We start from the raw sequence: 14229 nt of genomic DNA on the forward strand, positions 1-14229 counted from the left end.
GCGCCACGCACCGAGTGCGCCTAAAAATAAAGTGTGCTGTGTCGATGTGGCGCCTTAAGGTGATTCGTCAAGCTCAAGTGATGTGGTCGAACTGACATGCGATACATCGCATCGATTAGGTAAAAAATCTCGGCAGATTTTGAATATTTAGCAATTAAAAGGACGATGGCCCCTGCGCATACGCATAAAGAATCATTCGAAACCCAAAAATTGGCAAAATTCAGAGAAACGAAAGCAGAATAGTGTTTGGAAGAAAACCTCGCATTCGATACAGAAATCGATAGCTGAATCAAATGCGAGGTATTATGATTATAAGTTCAGCTGATTAAGTTCCTGATTTATAAGTTCAGCTGACCGAAAAAATTAACCCAATATAATCCAAAGTAACCATAAACACCGAAAATTACAAGTAAAGATCACAATTACGAGTAAAAATTACAAAGTACGGCATTACTGCCGTGCCAAGGAAGAACGCCGTATGAACATTCGAGAGTTGCTCAATTTCCTACGATAAAATGTTTATTTTTAAATAAAATGTTGAGTTTTTGTCCTTGAAGTTTTCAGGAGCTTCAGGTGACATTGCAAACAAAATTATGTAAAAAATTAAAATAAAAACAATCATACTTTTACCAGGAAATTCGGCAACGCCTGAAGGTTTATACGGTGTTTTTCCTTAACACGGCAGACTAGCGATTTGCCACCTCCCAGAGCGGGATAGCCATTCGTGGCGGATCCATTCACCGGAGTGATTTCCCGAAAACTGGTAAAATGCGGCGGTTTGGCAAGGGTGCCCGGCTGGTGTGAGTGGCCTGGCCGTGGCAGCCAGCACCAGGTCGCTGCGCCGCGCCGCGCGCCGGTCGTAGAGCACGCCACGCTGCCGCATGCCGGCTGGGCGATACGCTACGGCTACGGCTACGGGATCAGGGAAAGACGGGTCGGGGCGGGAAGGTGGTCGCCGACGCGTGAAGCCGAGTGGATGTAGAACCTTGTTAGCACCTTCTTCCGCGCCGCCCCGGCCGCATCAACCTAGAGCCATCCACCTTCGCTGCCGTGATAGCCAAGAGAGCGGTAAGTGCATGCTGGGATGAACCTCGAGACTCATAAAAGCATATGCTAACCATGGCTCATACACAGATGGACTTACTGCTCTTTTCGCTTTCACGGCAGGCGAGGGCCCGGCTATGGGCTATCCCGATTCAGCTTCAGAGAGACCTGCCACCGAATACACAGGAACCCTCGTGTATGGGCAGAGTACCTACTGCAGGAGTGCCTGTCCGCACTTGGACGTATTTCTGCCGAACGGAACTATGTACATTATGACGTGAGCCCTGTTATGCATACATTCTTATGGGTCGCAGGGCTCATGTCTTAATGCACATAGCTCCGTTTGACAGAATTGCGAGTGCGACCACTTAGAGAAAGTATCAACACTGGGCCCGAATTTCGTCGGCACTTTGACACGGAAATGCAACATTCATCGATAAATCCAAACGCACCACCATTGGGCACCAGGTGTTGGGGAACTTAATTCCCTTGCATTAAGATAGAGTGCCTGTACAGCGGAGTATGGAAGCTCGCTTCATAGGGGGCTCATGGCCCAAAAGTGCAGCCAGCCTTCTATCATACAAAATTTCACTGCCAATCTTCAGATTCCAATCAAGCCAAGATGGCCAGGAATGTTCATGAATGTCTTCCATGGGCAAAGTTATGCAAAAACTAAGTCAAATACGTGCTTTAAAAACGACGGGTTGTGACAACTAAACTAATTGTGATAATAAATCGTTCTGTATATTTTGAATTCGCAGATTGGTTACCCTTTTGGGCCCTAAGTAACTTATTCGCTGTGGCATCGGTGAAGGTCTGGTGGATTTTTGGAATTCACGCCTGCTTATTATCTGCTCTCGATACACAGATACCTACTCGCCAGGATGGCCATGTAAATGGAGTCGCGAATCGTCTTGCGTATATGTAAGTAACGGTAGAAGGTAGAGGACGACCAAAGGCCTGGGTTTTCATTGACACCCTTTCATGAAGTTCAAGAAATAAAATTAAGACTCCTGAGTGGGGATCAAAGAGGGAATTTTCTCATGAATTCCTAAATCGGACCTGGATCGGGGATGGTTTTCTGCCAATTTTTAACGGTTAACACCGGTTATCTACATATAAGGGGCTCAGAGGACAAGGCTCATAAGTATGCAGTTTTTTTTTAAAAAAAAATAGAGCTAATAATGATTTCAAATAGAACTAGTTTTTGTGCATATTCTTAGAAAGAAGCGCTCCCAAATTACAATTTTGAAGCATCCAAAAGTCAGCTTGAACTTTCCCTCCGCCATAAGGCTCCATGTAATTTCGAACTTTCAAACGCGTACTTCTCGAAATAGCAAAAACTGAATTTATGCGCCTTTCCCTCCGACCCCCTAATATATGGGAAGAATACAGCCACATCTCCGTCATTTTCTGATTGGTTCATCAGTTTTAGTTGCATCGAGGCTCGAATCCACGAATGTAAACAAAACTAATCTGGTGGAATTCGTATTAAAAAGGGAGAGGAGGGTGATCATGCCACCTATTCTTTATTCCTTCTGTGTAGGTGAGTTACTATATATATTTGACAAGTCTAACGCGGTCCATACGACGTTTTTACAGTATGAAACATCAAATTTATTTTTCTGGGTTCAATCTTGACGCCAGTGTATGTTCCTGGTCCAGTTGAGCATGGACCACGGCACAATGGCAACAGTTGGAGCCGGGAGCCACACACCTACCCTGCCCCCGCACGACCCCCCACCCACATGGACGAGAGGGGGGGGGGGGCGGGAACCAGGACTCCGCACTCTGTATGCGCGTCGAGTCCTGGCATCTCTTTTGTTTAGTTTTTACTCGTCCTTTGCGCCGTTGCCGGGTTTATCGACGCCGTTTCCATGGAACAAAGGGCTCCGGCGTCCGGCCTTACAATGGAGCCACCGGATTGCCGGACGGGATGAAACAGGAATCCTCACATGGGCTCCGAAAAGTCTTGGTACAGAACCGCCGCGCAAAGGAAGAACGTCGTATGAACCTTCAGGCGTTGCAAAATTTCCTTTGACAAAACTCAATTTTCCTAGTGAATTCATTAATGTTACTCTTCCAAGTTGCCGGATAATTTTTTTTCAAAATTTTACCTAAATTGCTGAAAATTTCACCTAAATTTCCGAAAAATGTCATAACTTTGCCGGAAGAAAGCCGTACAATCCTTCAAACATTGTCAAACTCCTGGTAATATAAAATAAATGATTTCAACGAAAGTTAAAAATATTTTTCAATGAAATTTTTAGATACTGTATATTGTAGTGAACGAACACCGCAAGTGAACGAACAAGATGGCCAACTTGACGCAACTTGAGATCAAAATGGGAACTTTTCGTGAATTCCTGGCTACACGGAGAAAAAAACTTCGTACGTAGGACCCGAAGTTTAGGTCATATGGATCTCTGAAGTTTTCAAATTGAGCATCTGAACACTTTAGGTCCAGCTGCTGAGGTTTGGATCACACATCTGAAACTTCAGATGTGAGAACCGAAGTTTTTCGCATGTGAAAACCGAAGTACTTCAGGTGTAAGAACTGAAGTTTCAGATGTGTGATGCAAACCTCAGCAGCTGGACCTAAAGTGTTCAGATGCTCAATCCGAAAACTTCAGAAAATCAGAAATCCATGTGACCGAAACTTCGGGTCCCACGCACGAGGTTTTTTTCTCCATGTAGAATCTACTTTTTTGGGAAACTCTAACAGGAAGACCCACGCAAATGCATAGAATATCCACCGGGAACGATCTTGATAACTTTTCCGGGAATTTAAGTTCCCATTTCCGGCACTTGACTCTAGCCAGAGTCCAAGAGGGATACGCAAATAATTACTACTTGAATACAAAAAGGCTAACCACCATCTAATTTGCGATATTCAGAAAACAAATTCGGAGCTCAAATTTTAAGCATATAACTTACGGATCTAATCATGAAAAAGTGCCGAGGGCTATCCTACCTGCAACAGAAAAAACAAAATTTGATCAGACTCACTTTTGTTCCTCTTCATGAAACACACAATTTGGTTTCAATCACATATAACCCATACAGGTTGACCCCAGACCCACTATGTGGATATTCGAGATGTGCTAATTCAGACTGCGCAACACCTAAGATTTCAAAGTTCCGAAGAAAGGCCTGCATGATGCAATGGCCTCCTCTGAGAAATCCGACCCATTAACTCCTGTTCTTCGTTCTAAGGAAAAACGCAGCATGAAACTTCAGAAGTTGCCAAATTTCCTTGGATAAAATGCAAATTTATTCAGAAAGTGATAAATATTCCCTCCGAAAGTTTCAGGAGATTTCGTTCCCAATTTGATCTAAAATTACAGAAAATTTCAAGAAAAACAGTGCACAAATATCTTCCGAAGTCAGTTTTTTACAGGGGAGAATTTGGCAACATTCGAAGTTCATACGGCGTTTTTCCTTGGTTGGCAGCGCCCGACATGAGGTTATAAAAATCTGATGCGGCGCGGAAGTTTGTTCGGGGGAAGAGCGGTTGCACAACTTTCGATGAGCAAGTTTCGTTGGATTTAGCCAAGGAGTTTGCACGGGGTGGATACACCTTGGCCGTCGGGAGGGGATGCGCCGTGGCGTGCAAGGGTGAGAAAATCAAATTACGCAACGGAGTCACCCTGCATCCCCTGCACCCAACTCGATTGCTCAACCTGGAACCCTCAAAAAGTACGCCGCCGCACATTGGAAGGAGTGAGTAGGGGAGATCGGACATTACTTGGAAATTTTAAAAGCGTACATCCTCGTTAATACAAAATCTTAGAGGTTTAACTGTAGTTTACATTGGTATTTTAGTCAAATCACCTGTAAGAAAGACCCTTTAAAATTTATAATGTGACGAAATAAACATTAAAATTCACAGTTGCAGTCAAAATAGAGATGTTGCATGTGTGAGGAATTTGCGATTTGACTGTTGATTCTTACGTAAAAGTTTGCGAGAAACACGATGGTGCCACTGGTTTGCTCTGAAATCAACTCCCAAGCTCAAAAAAAGCTCTCAAGTTGAGGCCAAAATGGAGCGGATATCCCACGCTATCCTGAGAGTCCACCTCTACATCAAGACAAACTCTCCATGCAAAGATAGGGAGCAAATACATTAGCAGGGTTGCCGCGTTTTCAGTTTTGGAGTCCCCAAATGAAGTGGCAGCCCTGTCAATGTATTTGCTCCCTATCTTTGCATGGAGAGTTTGTCTTGATGTAGAGGTGGACTCTCAGGATAGCGTGGGATATCCCCTCCATTTTGGCCTCAACTTGAGAGCTTTTTTTGAGAGCTTGGGAGTTAATTTCAGAGAAAACCAGTGGCACCATCGTGTTTCTCGCAAACTTTACTTAGAAATCAGGAGTCAAATCGCAAATTCCTCACACATGCAATATCCCTATTGTCACAACCGACGTCTCCTAATGATTCGTTCTACTGTGCGCCGTGGCGATATCGATATCTCCTATGTGCAATCTAAGCCGCGCTAGGCGCAGGAATTGCGCAGATATAGGGCACGGGCAAAAATGGTCCACGTTAATTGTTTAAATGGATTAAAACATTATTTCGCTGTAGAAAAAAACATATTGGTTCCATTTTCTTTTTATTTAGGCAAAGGAAATTTGTTTGTAGGTACACTGTGTGGACCGTGTTCATAGTCGTTCCTTAGCAACTATTCGACCACCCATGCGCGGCAAAGTATCACTTGAAATTGAAGACGAACTTGCCACGCCGACGTACTGTGCGATTTCAATGATGGTTTAAGTCGCTGGATTTAAATGAGCGACAGAGGAAATTAATAGTCCGTTTACTTGGCGTAAGTAGACGCAAAGCAACTATTCAACCACCTATGCGTGGCACAGTATCACTCGAAATTGAAGGCGAAGTTACTGCGGCAACTCATTAAGCAGTTCCTCCGACGATTAAAGTCGCTGGATTTTTAGGGAACGACTATAAAAATGAATGGTCTTTTTACTGAAAGCAACTATTCCACCTCCCATGTGTAGCACAGTATCACTCGAAATTGAAGGCGAACTTACCGCGCCAACGCACTGGGCACTGGGGAGTTTTCTCCGTGTTCTGTATGACGTAGGCGCTAAATCAGTCGGCTCTCTAATTAATTAAATCTGGTCAAAATATCATGATCATAAATGCAGAACAAATCCTTTTAAAATCAAGCTCATCCTCCTTTATTAAACAAGTTTTATACCACGATTACAATACTTCCGCTTCAACTCATTTGACCCCCCGCGAAGTCTAAGAACGCTACCCCTATTTCGCGCTCCCTCGACATGTCTGAGGGTTGTAAACAGGTGCGGCCCTGGCGCTGAACTCCGCCTAAACGACTCCTAATGGCTCCAGCGCCACGGTTTCGGGGGCGGCTCGACTATACTACCAAGCTAAGGAAGAACGCCGTATGAACATCCGAGTGTTGCCAAATTTCCTTGGATAAAATGTTTATTTCAGAGGAAATTCATGAATATTTTTCCTTGAAATTTTCGGGAACTTCAGAACAAATTACGAACAAAATTCTCTGAAACATGAGATGAAAAATGTTCTTAAGTTTACCAGGGAATTCGTATTTTATCAAAGGAAATTAGGCAACGCTCAGAGGTTCATACGGCGTTTTTCCGAGCACGGCAGTATATATATTTATAATAAACAAGGAAGGGTCGTGGCCCGTGGAAAGCCGGGGGCGCCCGGGAAATTATTTACTCCGGGGCCGCAGCGGTATTTTGTCATCATCTTTTCGGAGTTAATTTCAGTGTTTCGGCCTGGCGGCGCTATCATTTTCAGCTTTAATTACGCCCCCTGCCAGCATCGCAAGACTGCGCGAGCCTCCCGCTCGCTTTCCGACGAGGGTTGAGGGTGGATTCGGACGGTTTGGCAACCCTCGGTTTCGTCCCCCTTGTACAAATTGGCGAATTGAAGGGATGACACGACGCAGGAAGGCCTGGCCTTTCGTTTCGCGCCGGGAGTCCCATAATGTACGCGGAATTTGCTTGCTCATTAGTGTACATAAAAGAGGGATGTTAGGTGTTTTGAAGCTCTGAGCTACCGTACTAAGGAGGAACGCTTACACTCGTAAAATAGTTGTGTCCTTGTGTTACTTTTGGTTAAATAGGAAGTGAAACACAAGCCAACTAAAATTTTATGTTGATTTAGGTGTAGTTTGCGGTGAATTTAGCGCAGTAAACATCGTGAGAGCCTGAGATACCCCGGAGTCAACTGAAGGCTTGCGTTATTTTGTGTTTTTCTTCCCATATTAACGTAAAATTTGGGTTACTTTTTCCGTGCTGTATGGAGTGAAACACAAGCCAATTTTATGTTCAAATTTTATGTTGATTTAAGTGCAGTTTGCGGTGAATTTAGCGCAGTAAACAATGGAGAGCCTCGGCAATCCCGGAATCAACTGAAAGATTGCGTTGTTTGTGTTTTTCTTCCCATACTAACACAAAATTTTGGCTACTACGGTGGGTCATTCCAAAAATGCACTATTGCAAGCAGCGCAAAGCCGCCCGATGCTAATACGACTCTGCATTTTTATATTGAGGGGAAAAAAGGATGGGACAGTATCTCAGGATCCTAAAAAAACTCGAAAGGAACATATTTTCTGCAACTTCGAAACTATCCGGATAGATGAAGGAAGAGATTGGTAAAAATTGTTCGGAGAAAAGAAAGCAAGAGACGTTGACGAACGCACGCCTTGATATTCCTTCCTCCGGGCGAAAGTACGATCCCGCTTGACTTTTGGAGGAAAACTGGCAACTCAGTCGACCAAAGTTTTCGTCACGCTGGGGTGCATGACTTCAAAACGAACTTTTTTCACATCGACTCGGCGGATGACTTTCCGCTCTTTCATAGACACGGCTCCTGAAAGTTTACACTTCCCTGTTATAAATTGGGGATCTTACTTACTTACTTACTCACTCTGGATTCAATTTCCTTCCTCGTCTATTTTGCTACTATCCCTCGATGTTAGGTCCTCGCTTTTCCGCTATTGAATAATTGAAAAACTTTCGCGAGGAGAGGGGGAAAAAAACAGAAATCAAGTTCGAGATATCTTTACGAGTTGCGTCTGCCTCGCCGAAAGATCTAATTATAATCGTGATCCTGATTCCGGACCATGACTTTCGATACCTTTTTTCGAAGAATTCTTCAGGAGCGTCATTTGCGGAGGGCAAGGGCACGGTGGCAAAGTTTCAGTAAAAGTAAAATTTTGAAATTTCAGAAGTGCATGACAAATATTGAAAACAAATTAAAGTATACTTTTTCAGTACATTCATAAAAAATTCAGTACCTCCAAATTGACGAAATTCGAAAAACTTCAAGAATTTGAATTTCTCGCTTGAATTGCGACATAAAATTCCGGACCTTCTTGCAGAATTTCCGCACTTTTTCAGTACTTCCGGATCGCCCTTAAAAAATCCGTACTATTTCCGAACTTTCCGAAAATTCCGGACTTGTAGATACCCTGACCTAATAATAGAAAGTGATACAGGGCTGAGGAGTCTTACCTTTTGAGCTTTGCACATGGCGTTGATGGCCTGCACGTCGTGGCTATGATGCCGGGTATCATGAAGACAGCTCGCACACACTGGCACTTTGCACACTAAACAATACAACGAGAGGGCCTCATCCTCGTGTTCCGCGCACTGAGACTCCTTCCACTTAGACTTAACGCGCATCACGGCCTTGCCGGCCCCCGGCTCGAGGAGGTTGTGCTTGGCCAGCGGGCCGCGCATGGGGTGGCAGCCCTCCCGGCAGGCGTCGCAGTAGAAGATCTCGCACTGCTCGCAGAGGACGGTGGCATCGGCGGCCGGGTCGCCCTCGCAGAGCTGACACTTGAGTGGCAGGCGCCGCGCCTCGCCGTACTTGTCGATGATGTTCTGCATGGCGCGGTACTTGGGGAGGTTGGCGACGCCGCCTTCGTCGAAGTAGACGAGCTTGGCGCACTGGGGGCATGGCAGGCAGTACGAGGACGGGAACACGTGGAGGCTCGGCGTCCCGACGTACGAGTTCGGACGGGAGTTGCACACCACCCCCGAGTCGGTTTCCGAGAGAATCGACAGCTTGTCCACCTGCAACAGAGAAAGGACAATGGAGTTATCGTCAAGAACCAACACCCAAAATGTGGAAAGATAGAGTACATTACTGCCGTGCCAAGGAGGAACGCCGCGCTGGAAAAAAAACACATTGGATCTATAGAGTCCAGACTCTTAAGAACATCGGCAATTCGACGAGAAAAAGTACTCTTGATTCAATTAGAATCTAGCTTAAATCAAGAACCAAGCCTCTTAATTTAAGCGGATTTGTTTTGATTCAAGCAGAAGTCCGATTGAATCAAAAATATTTTTTCTTGTCAATGTTTTCAAGAGTCTGGACTCTAGATCCAATGTGTGTTTTTTTCCAGTGCGTATGAACATTCGAGAGTTACCATTTCCCTTGATAAAACGTGCATTTTTGAAAACATTCATGCGTATTTTTCCTTGACATTTATAGATATTTTAGATCAAATTGCGTGCTAAATTATCTAAAACTTAGAGAAAAATATCCCCAATTTTCTCGGTGAATCAATTCTTTACTGAAGGAAATATGGCAACCTCTGAAGGCTCATACGGTGTTCTTCCTTAGCACGGCAGATTAGATACGCAGCAAAATAAAAATAGAAATCAGCGGGCTCACGAGGAGAGACAAATACAGCTTCATTTAGTGTCGCGTGCGATGGATACTAAACGAATTCCATTATAACGCCTGGATGCAACTATTCGGGCCCCATGGATGTCCGTGTTGCATACCCACGGATCAGAAGGCGCTTGATTCAAGGCACCGACCGTCTCACCAGTGGTGCTCGGTAAAGTGAGTCAATAAGAGGATTCGGACAAAATTTGGAAATTGTAAGAGCTCATATCGATGTTGGTATGGAACTTAGAGGTATAAAAAGTGGTTTCATTGATTTTCTCGTAAAATCTCCTTCAAGAAACACCTCAAAAAATGTATGATGTAAAGAAGTTGACATAAAAATTTGCAACACCTGCGCCTTGCTGCGGGTGAATTGACGAGTGCCTTGACAGTCAAAACGCCTTCAATTCAGTGCGTACGCAACACGGACATCCGTTGAGCTCGAATAGTTGCATCCAAGAGTTAAAATGAAACTTTATAGTGTTCTTAGTATTAAACACTAGCTGAGGGTGCTCCGCTTGTTTACACCATAACATACGACACAAGTAACCTGATTTCTCCCGCTTAGAAAAATGCCAGGTTTATAAACGTCTAAATTAATGTTGTTTACATAGTCATTCTTTGGATTAACTTCATATGGGTATAAAGTGATCTCCGTCCAGAATTAGGTGAATACGTTCACTTGAGTGTTCCATTCACAAGAAGAAATTAATAACCATCAAATTTTTCGCGGATTTTAAGACGTTTTTTTAAGTTCTACCTGAGGCCAAATTACTCCGTGATAACTCCCGGTACTTCAGGCTTTTTACGTACACCACTTGACACCTTACTTTTTAAGAGGTCATTTTGGTGCCATAATATCAGGCTTCATCTCCACGGGGCGTTTTCACGAGAGGACAATAATTGACAAACTCAATGTTAATCGTAGTACAAAGTAAGGTCCTTAAACTGCCGTGCTGAGGAAAAACGCCGTATAAGCCTTCAGGCGTTGCCCAATTTCCTTCGATAAAACACAAATTTCCAGGTAAACATATGAATATTTTACTTTCAATTTCTCTGACGATTTCGCTTGCAATTCCACCAAAAAGTCCTGAAAATTTTAAGGAAAAGCATCCATAACTTTTCTCAAAACTGAACATTTTATCGAAGGAAACTTGGCAACTCTCGAATTTTCATACGGCGTTCTTCCTTAGCACGGCCGTATGGAGATACGAGGCCAACTGAGAGAGGCATAAGAGAATCCAAATTGTGTGATGTGATGTTCACTTAAATTTCCTTAATTTTCTCAATTTAAATAACGTGTCTAAATGTTAATTGCATGTAGTTAGGTAGTGTCTTAATTCCTAATTCCGCAAAAAAAATTTGATTTTTACAAATCTATCTTCTCGCGAAACTCGTCTCAGGAACACGAGTGCTCCATCCCGTGGGTCTAACTTCGGAATTCCCCTAAGTTTCATTACATTCCCGCGATGCGCACTGAAAAAAAAATCTCGGTGTATTTAAGAAAAGGGTAAAATTACGAAGAATTCAGGGTTCTATTTGATCCCAGTTTTTTCTTGGTAAAATTACCATTTATGGAATTGGTAATTTTACCGAGAAATCTCGGTCTCGGTAATTTTACTGGACCTTGGTAAAAACGCCAATATTTTTTATCGACTGTGGTAGAATTACCGAGATAAAATGGCAAAGTTACCGGGAATTGATTACCAATAAAAGTGGTATTCTTACCTGAAAAAAAGTAAATATACTGGTTTTTAGGTAAGCTTACCAGTCTGTCTTGGTAAAATTACCAATAATTGGTAAAAAAAAGTGAGATGGTAAAGGTACCAACGGACCTTGGTTAAAACACCGAGAATTTTTTTTCAGTGCGATTCCGAGACTCATCTCATAAAAACTTCCCAATGAGACAAGGCCCTGAGAGTTGAATGCATTACATGACATTGATCAGCAATGTTTTTCAATTCAGCAATTATTTTCAGTAGTTATATTTTTCAGCGATCGTCTCGCGGATTCCATGACGCTTTCCCCCGATGCTAACACAAACCTCGCAGTATACCAGGCTGCTAGACACCCTGTTTCCCTTTTGATGCGAGTGCAAGAGTAAAATGCATTTCATACTTCGATCAAAAAAAGTCTCACGGATTCCATGACGCTTTCCTCCGACGCCAACACAACACCCTGATAATTCTCGTTAGTCGAGGTTGCAAGACACCCCGATTTCATTTCGGTGCAAGTGCAAGAGTGAAATGCATTTCTTATTTTGATCAACAAAATGTTTCGCGGATTCTATGACGCTTTCCTCCAATGCCCAAACAACACCCAGATATTTCTCTGTAGTCGAGGTTGCTATGCACCCACTTTTCCTTTTGGTGCAATTTCAAAAGAAAAATGCTTTTTATGAGCTTTATCAACAATTTTTTCGCGGATTCCATGACGCGTTTCGACTTTCCTTCAATGCCCAAACACCACTCTGATAATTCTCGATAGTCGAGGTTGCTGTAGACACCCTGAGTTCCTGTTGGTGCAAGTGCAAGATTGACATGCATTTTATGAGCTTTAACATCAAATGTTTCACGGATTCCATGAGGCTTTTCCCCAATGCCCCAACAACACACTGGAAAAAAAAAACCACATTGGATCTAGAGTCCAGACTCTTAAAAACATCGACAAGAAAAAATACTCTTGATTCAATCAGATTTACCTAAGCTTAAATCAAGAACCAAGCCTCTTAATTTGAGCGGATTTCCTTTTAATTAAAGCTTAAACCTGATTGAATCAAGAGTCCTTTTTCTTGTTAATGTTTTCAAGAGTCTGGACTCTAGATCCGATGTGTTTTTGTTTCCCGTCGCAACACCGTGATAATTCTCAGTAGTCGAGGTTGCTAGACACCTTGTTTTCATTTCGGTGCAAGTGCAAGAGATAAATGCACTTCATACTGTGATCAACAAATGTCTCGCGGATTCCATGACGCTTCCCCCAATGCCAAAACAATACAGGGTGATAATTCTCGGTAGTCCGATACCCTGTTTTCGTTTTTGAGCAATTGCAAGAGTTTACAATTTAAGAGCTTTCGCAACATTTTTGCTTATCAACATTTGCAACATATCGCGAATTTTTCGCGGATTCCATGAGTCCATGACGCTTTTCGGCTCTCCCCAAATGCTCAAACAACACCTTGATAATTCTCGATAGTCGAGGTTGCTACACCATGTTTTCCTTTCGGTGCAAGTGCAAGAGTGAAATGCATTTCATCAACGAATGTCTCGCGGGCGGGTTCCATGACGCTTTGCCCCGACGCCCCAACAAAACCCGGATAATTCTCGGTAGTCCAGGTGGCTGGACACCCTGTTTTCATTCGGGTGCATGTGCAAGAGTGAAATGCATTTCCCGCTTACCTCCTGAGTGGAGTCCGTGGACGACCCGAGTTCTCCTCCTGGCTGATAGAGCCGGAGCCCGATCCGGAGACGGGTTGCTGGAGGTGAACGGCGCAGTTGAGACACAGAGCGTGGTAGCACGGCAGAAGCACAGGGTTGTTGAAGAACTGTTTACAAACGTGACACTTGAGCTCGTCCTCCATCGCGACGACGCACACCCGAGCTCCACGGCACGCTCGCGAAGACTGCCGCAGGAGGGGACGAGGGGTGGCTTCCTGCGGGATTCCAGCGTCCCGGCTTCCCCCACCACCGGAGCTTCGCGCCCCTCCCCTCTTCACCCGCCGTCGCCAAGCGTCGTTGCCGTCTTCCTCCAATTTTCCACCACCTTCGTTCCGCTATTCTGCCGTGCTAAGGAAAAACACCGTATGAACCTTCAGGCGTTGCCAAATTTCCTTTGAAAAAACGCTAATTTCCTGGTAAACTTCTGAATATTTTCCTCCCAATTTTTCAGATCAATTTGTTCGCCATTGCACCGAAAAGTCGTGAAAATTTCAAGGGAAAATTTTCAGAAATTTCCTCAGAAATTAGCATTTTATCGAAGGAAATATGGCAACTCTCAAATGTTCATACGGCGCTTTCCCTTAGCATGGCAGTATTGTTAATAGTTTGTTACTGCCGTGCTAAGGAAGAACGCCGTATGAGTCTTCAGAGGTTCCCATATTTCCTTCATAAAGAACTTTACTGGGAAAATTTGAAATAAATTTCTTCAAATTTGTCAAACAATTTTGTTCGCAATTTTATCCAAGATATCTAAAAATGTGTAGGAAAAATAAGAATAACCTTCCGCAAAAGTACATGTGTTATCTAAGGAAATTTGGCAACTCTCAAGTACATACGGTGTTTTTCCTTAGCAGAGTCGATATTTTGCAAGTTTTAAAATGTCTATTCCTACACAGTGGGGCATTGCTGTGCTAACGAAGATCGCCGCATGAAAATTCGAATTATAGTCCCGAATCTGTTTTCGAATTTTTTGTTTTTTTTTTCGCAGGTACACTTAAAATAACCCCGAGGGGATACTTCTGCCTTTTTCAGGTGCAGCCCCATCCTCAGCTACAGGCATTC

General features: G+C 43.6%; 1 protein-coding gene across 4 annotated transcripts in view; it reads right to left on the reverse strand.

Annotated features, from left to right (window-relative positions):
* Positions 1-14229, reverse strand: part of Trim9 (E3 ubiquitin-protein ligase Trim9) — a 169914-nt gene that overhangs the window by 154292 nt on the left and 1393 nt on the right. For 2 of the 4 annotated variants that reach the window (XR_011899427.1, XM_019060472.2), the window contains exons 1-2: positions 13129-13360; positions 8569-9132 (exon numbers count right to left, since the gene is read on the reverse strand). Coding sequence is in view for 3 of the 4 variants with exons in the window: in XM_019060472.2 (XP_018916017.2) it covers positions 8569-8946 (378 nt within the window). In the remaining variant the exon portion in view is untranslated. Of the gene's footprint in view, positions 1-8568; positions 9135-13128; positions 13414-14229 lie in introns of those variants that run through there. The other 2 variants (XM_072297678.1, XM_072297677.1) reach the window with 2 other exon arrangements.

Source organism: Bemisia tabaci, chromosome 3 (assembly GCF_918797505.1).
Source record: "Bemisia tabaci chromosome 3, PGI_BMITA_v3".
In the NCBI taxonomy this organism is placed as follows: Eukaryota; Metazoa; Arthropoda; class Insecta; order Hemiptera; family Aleyrodidae; genus Bemisia; species Bemisia tabaci.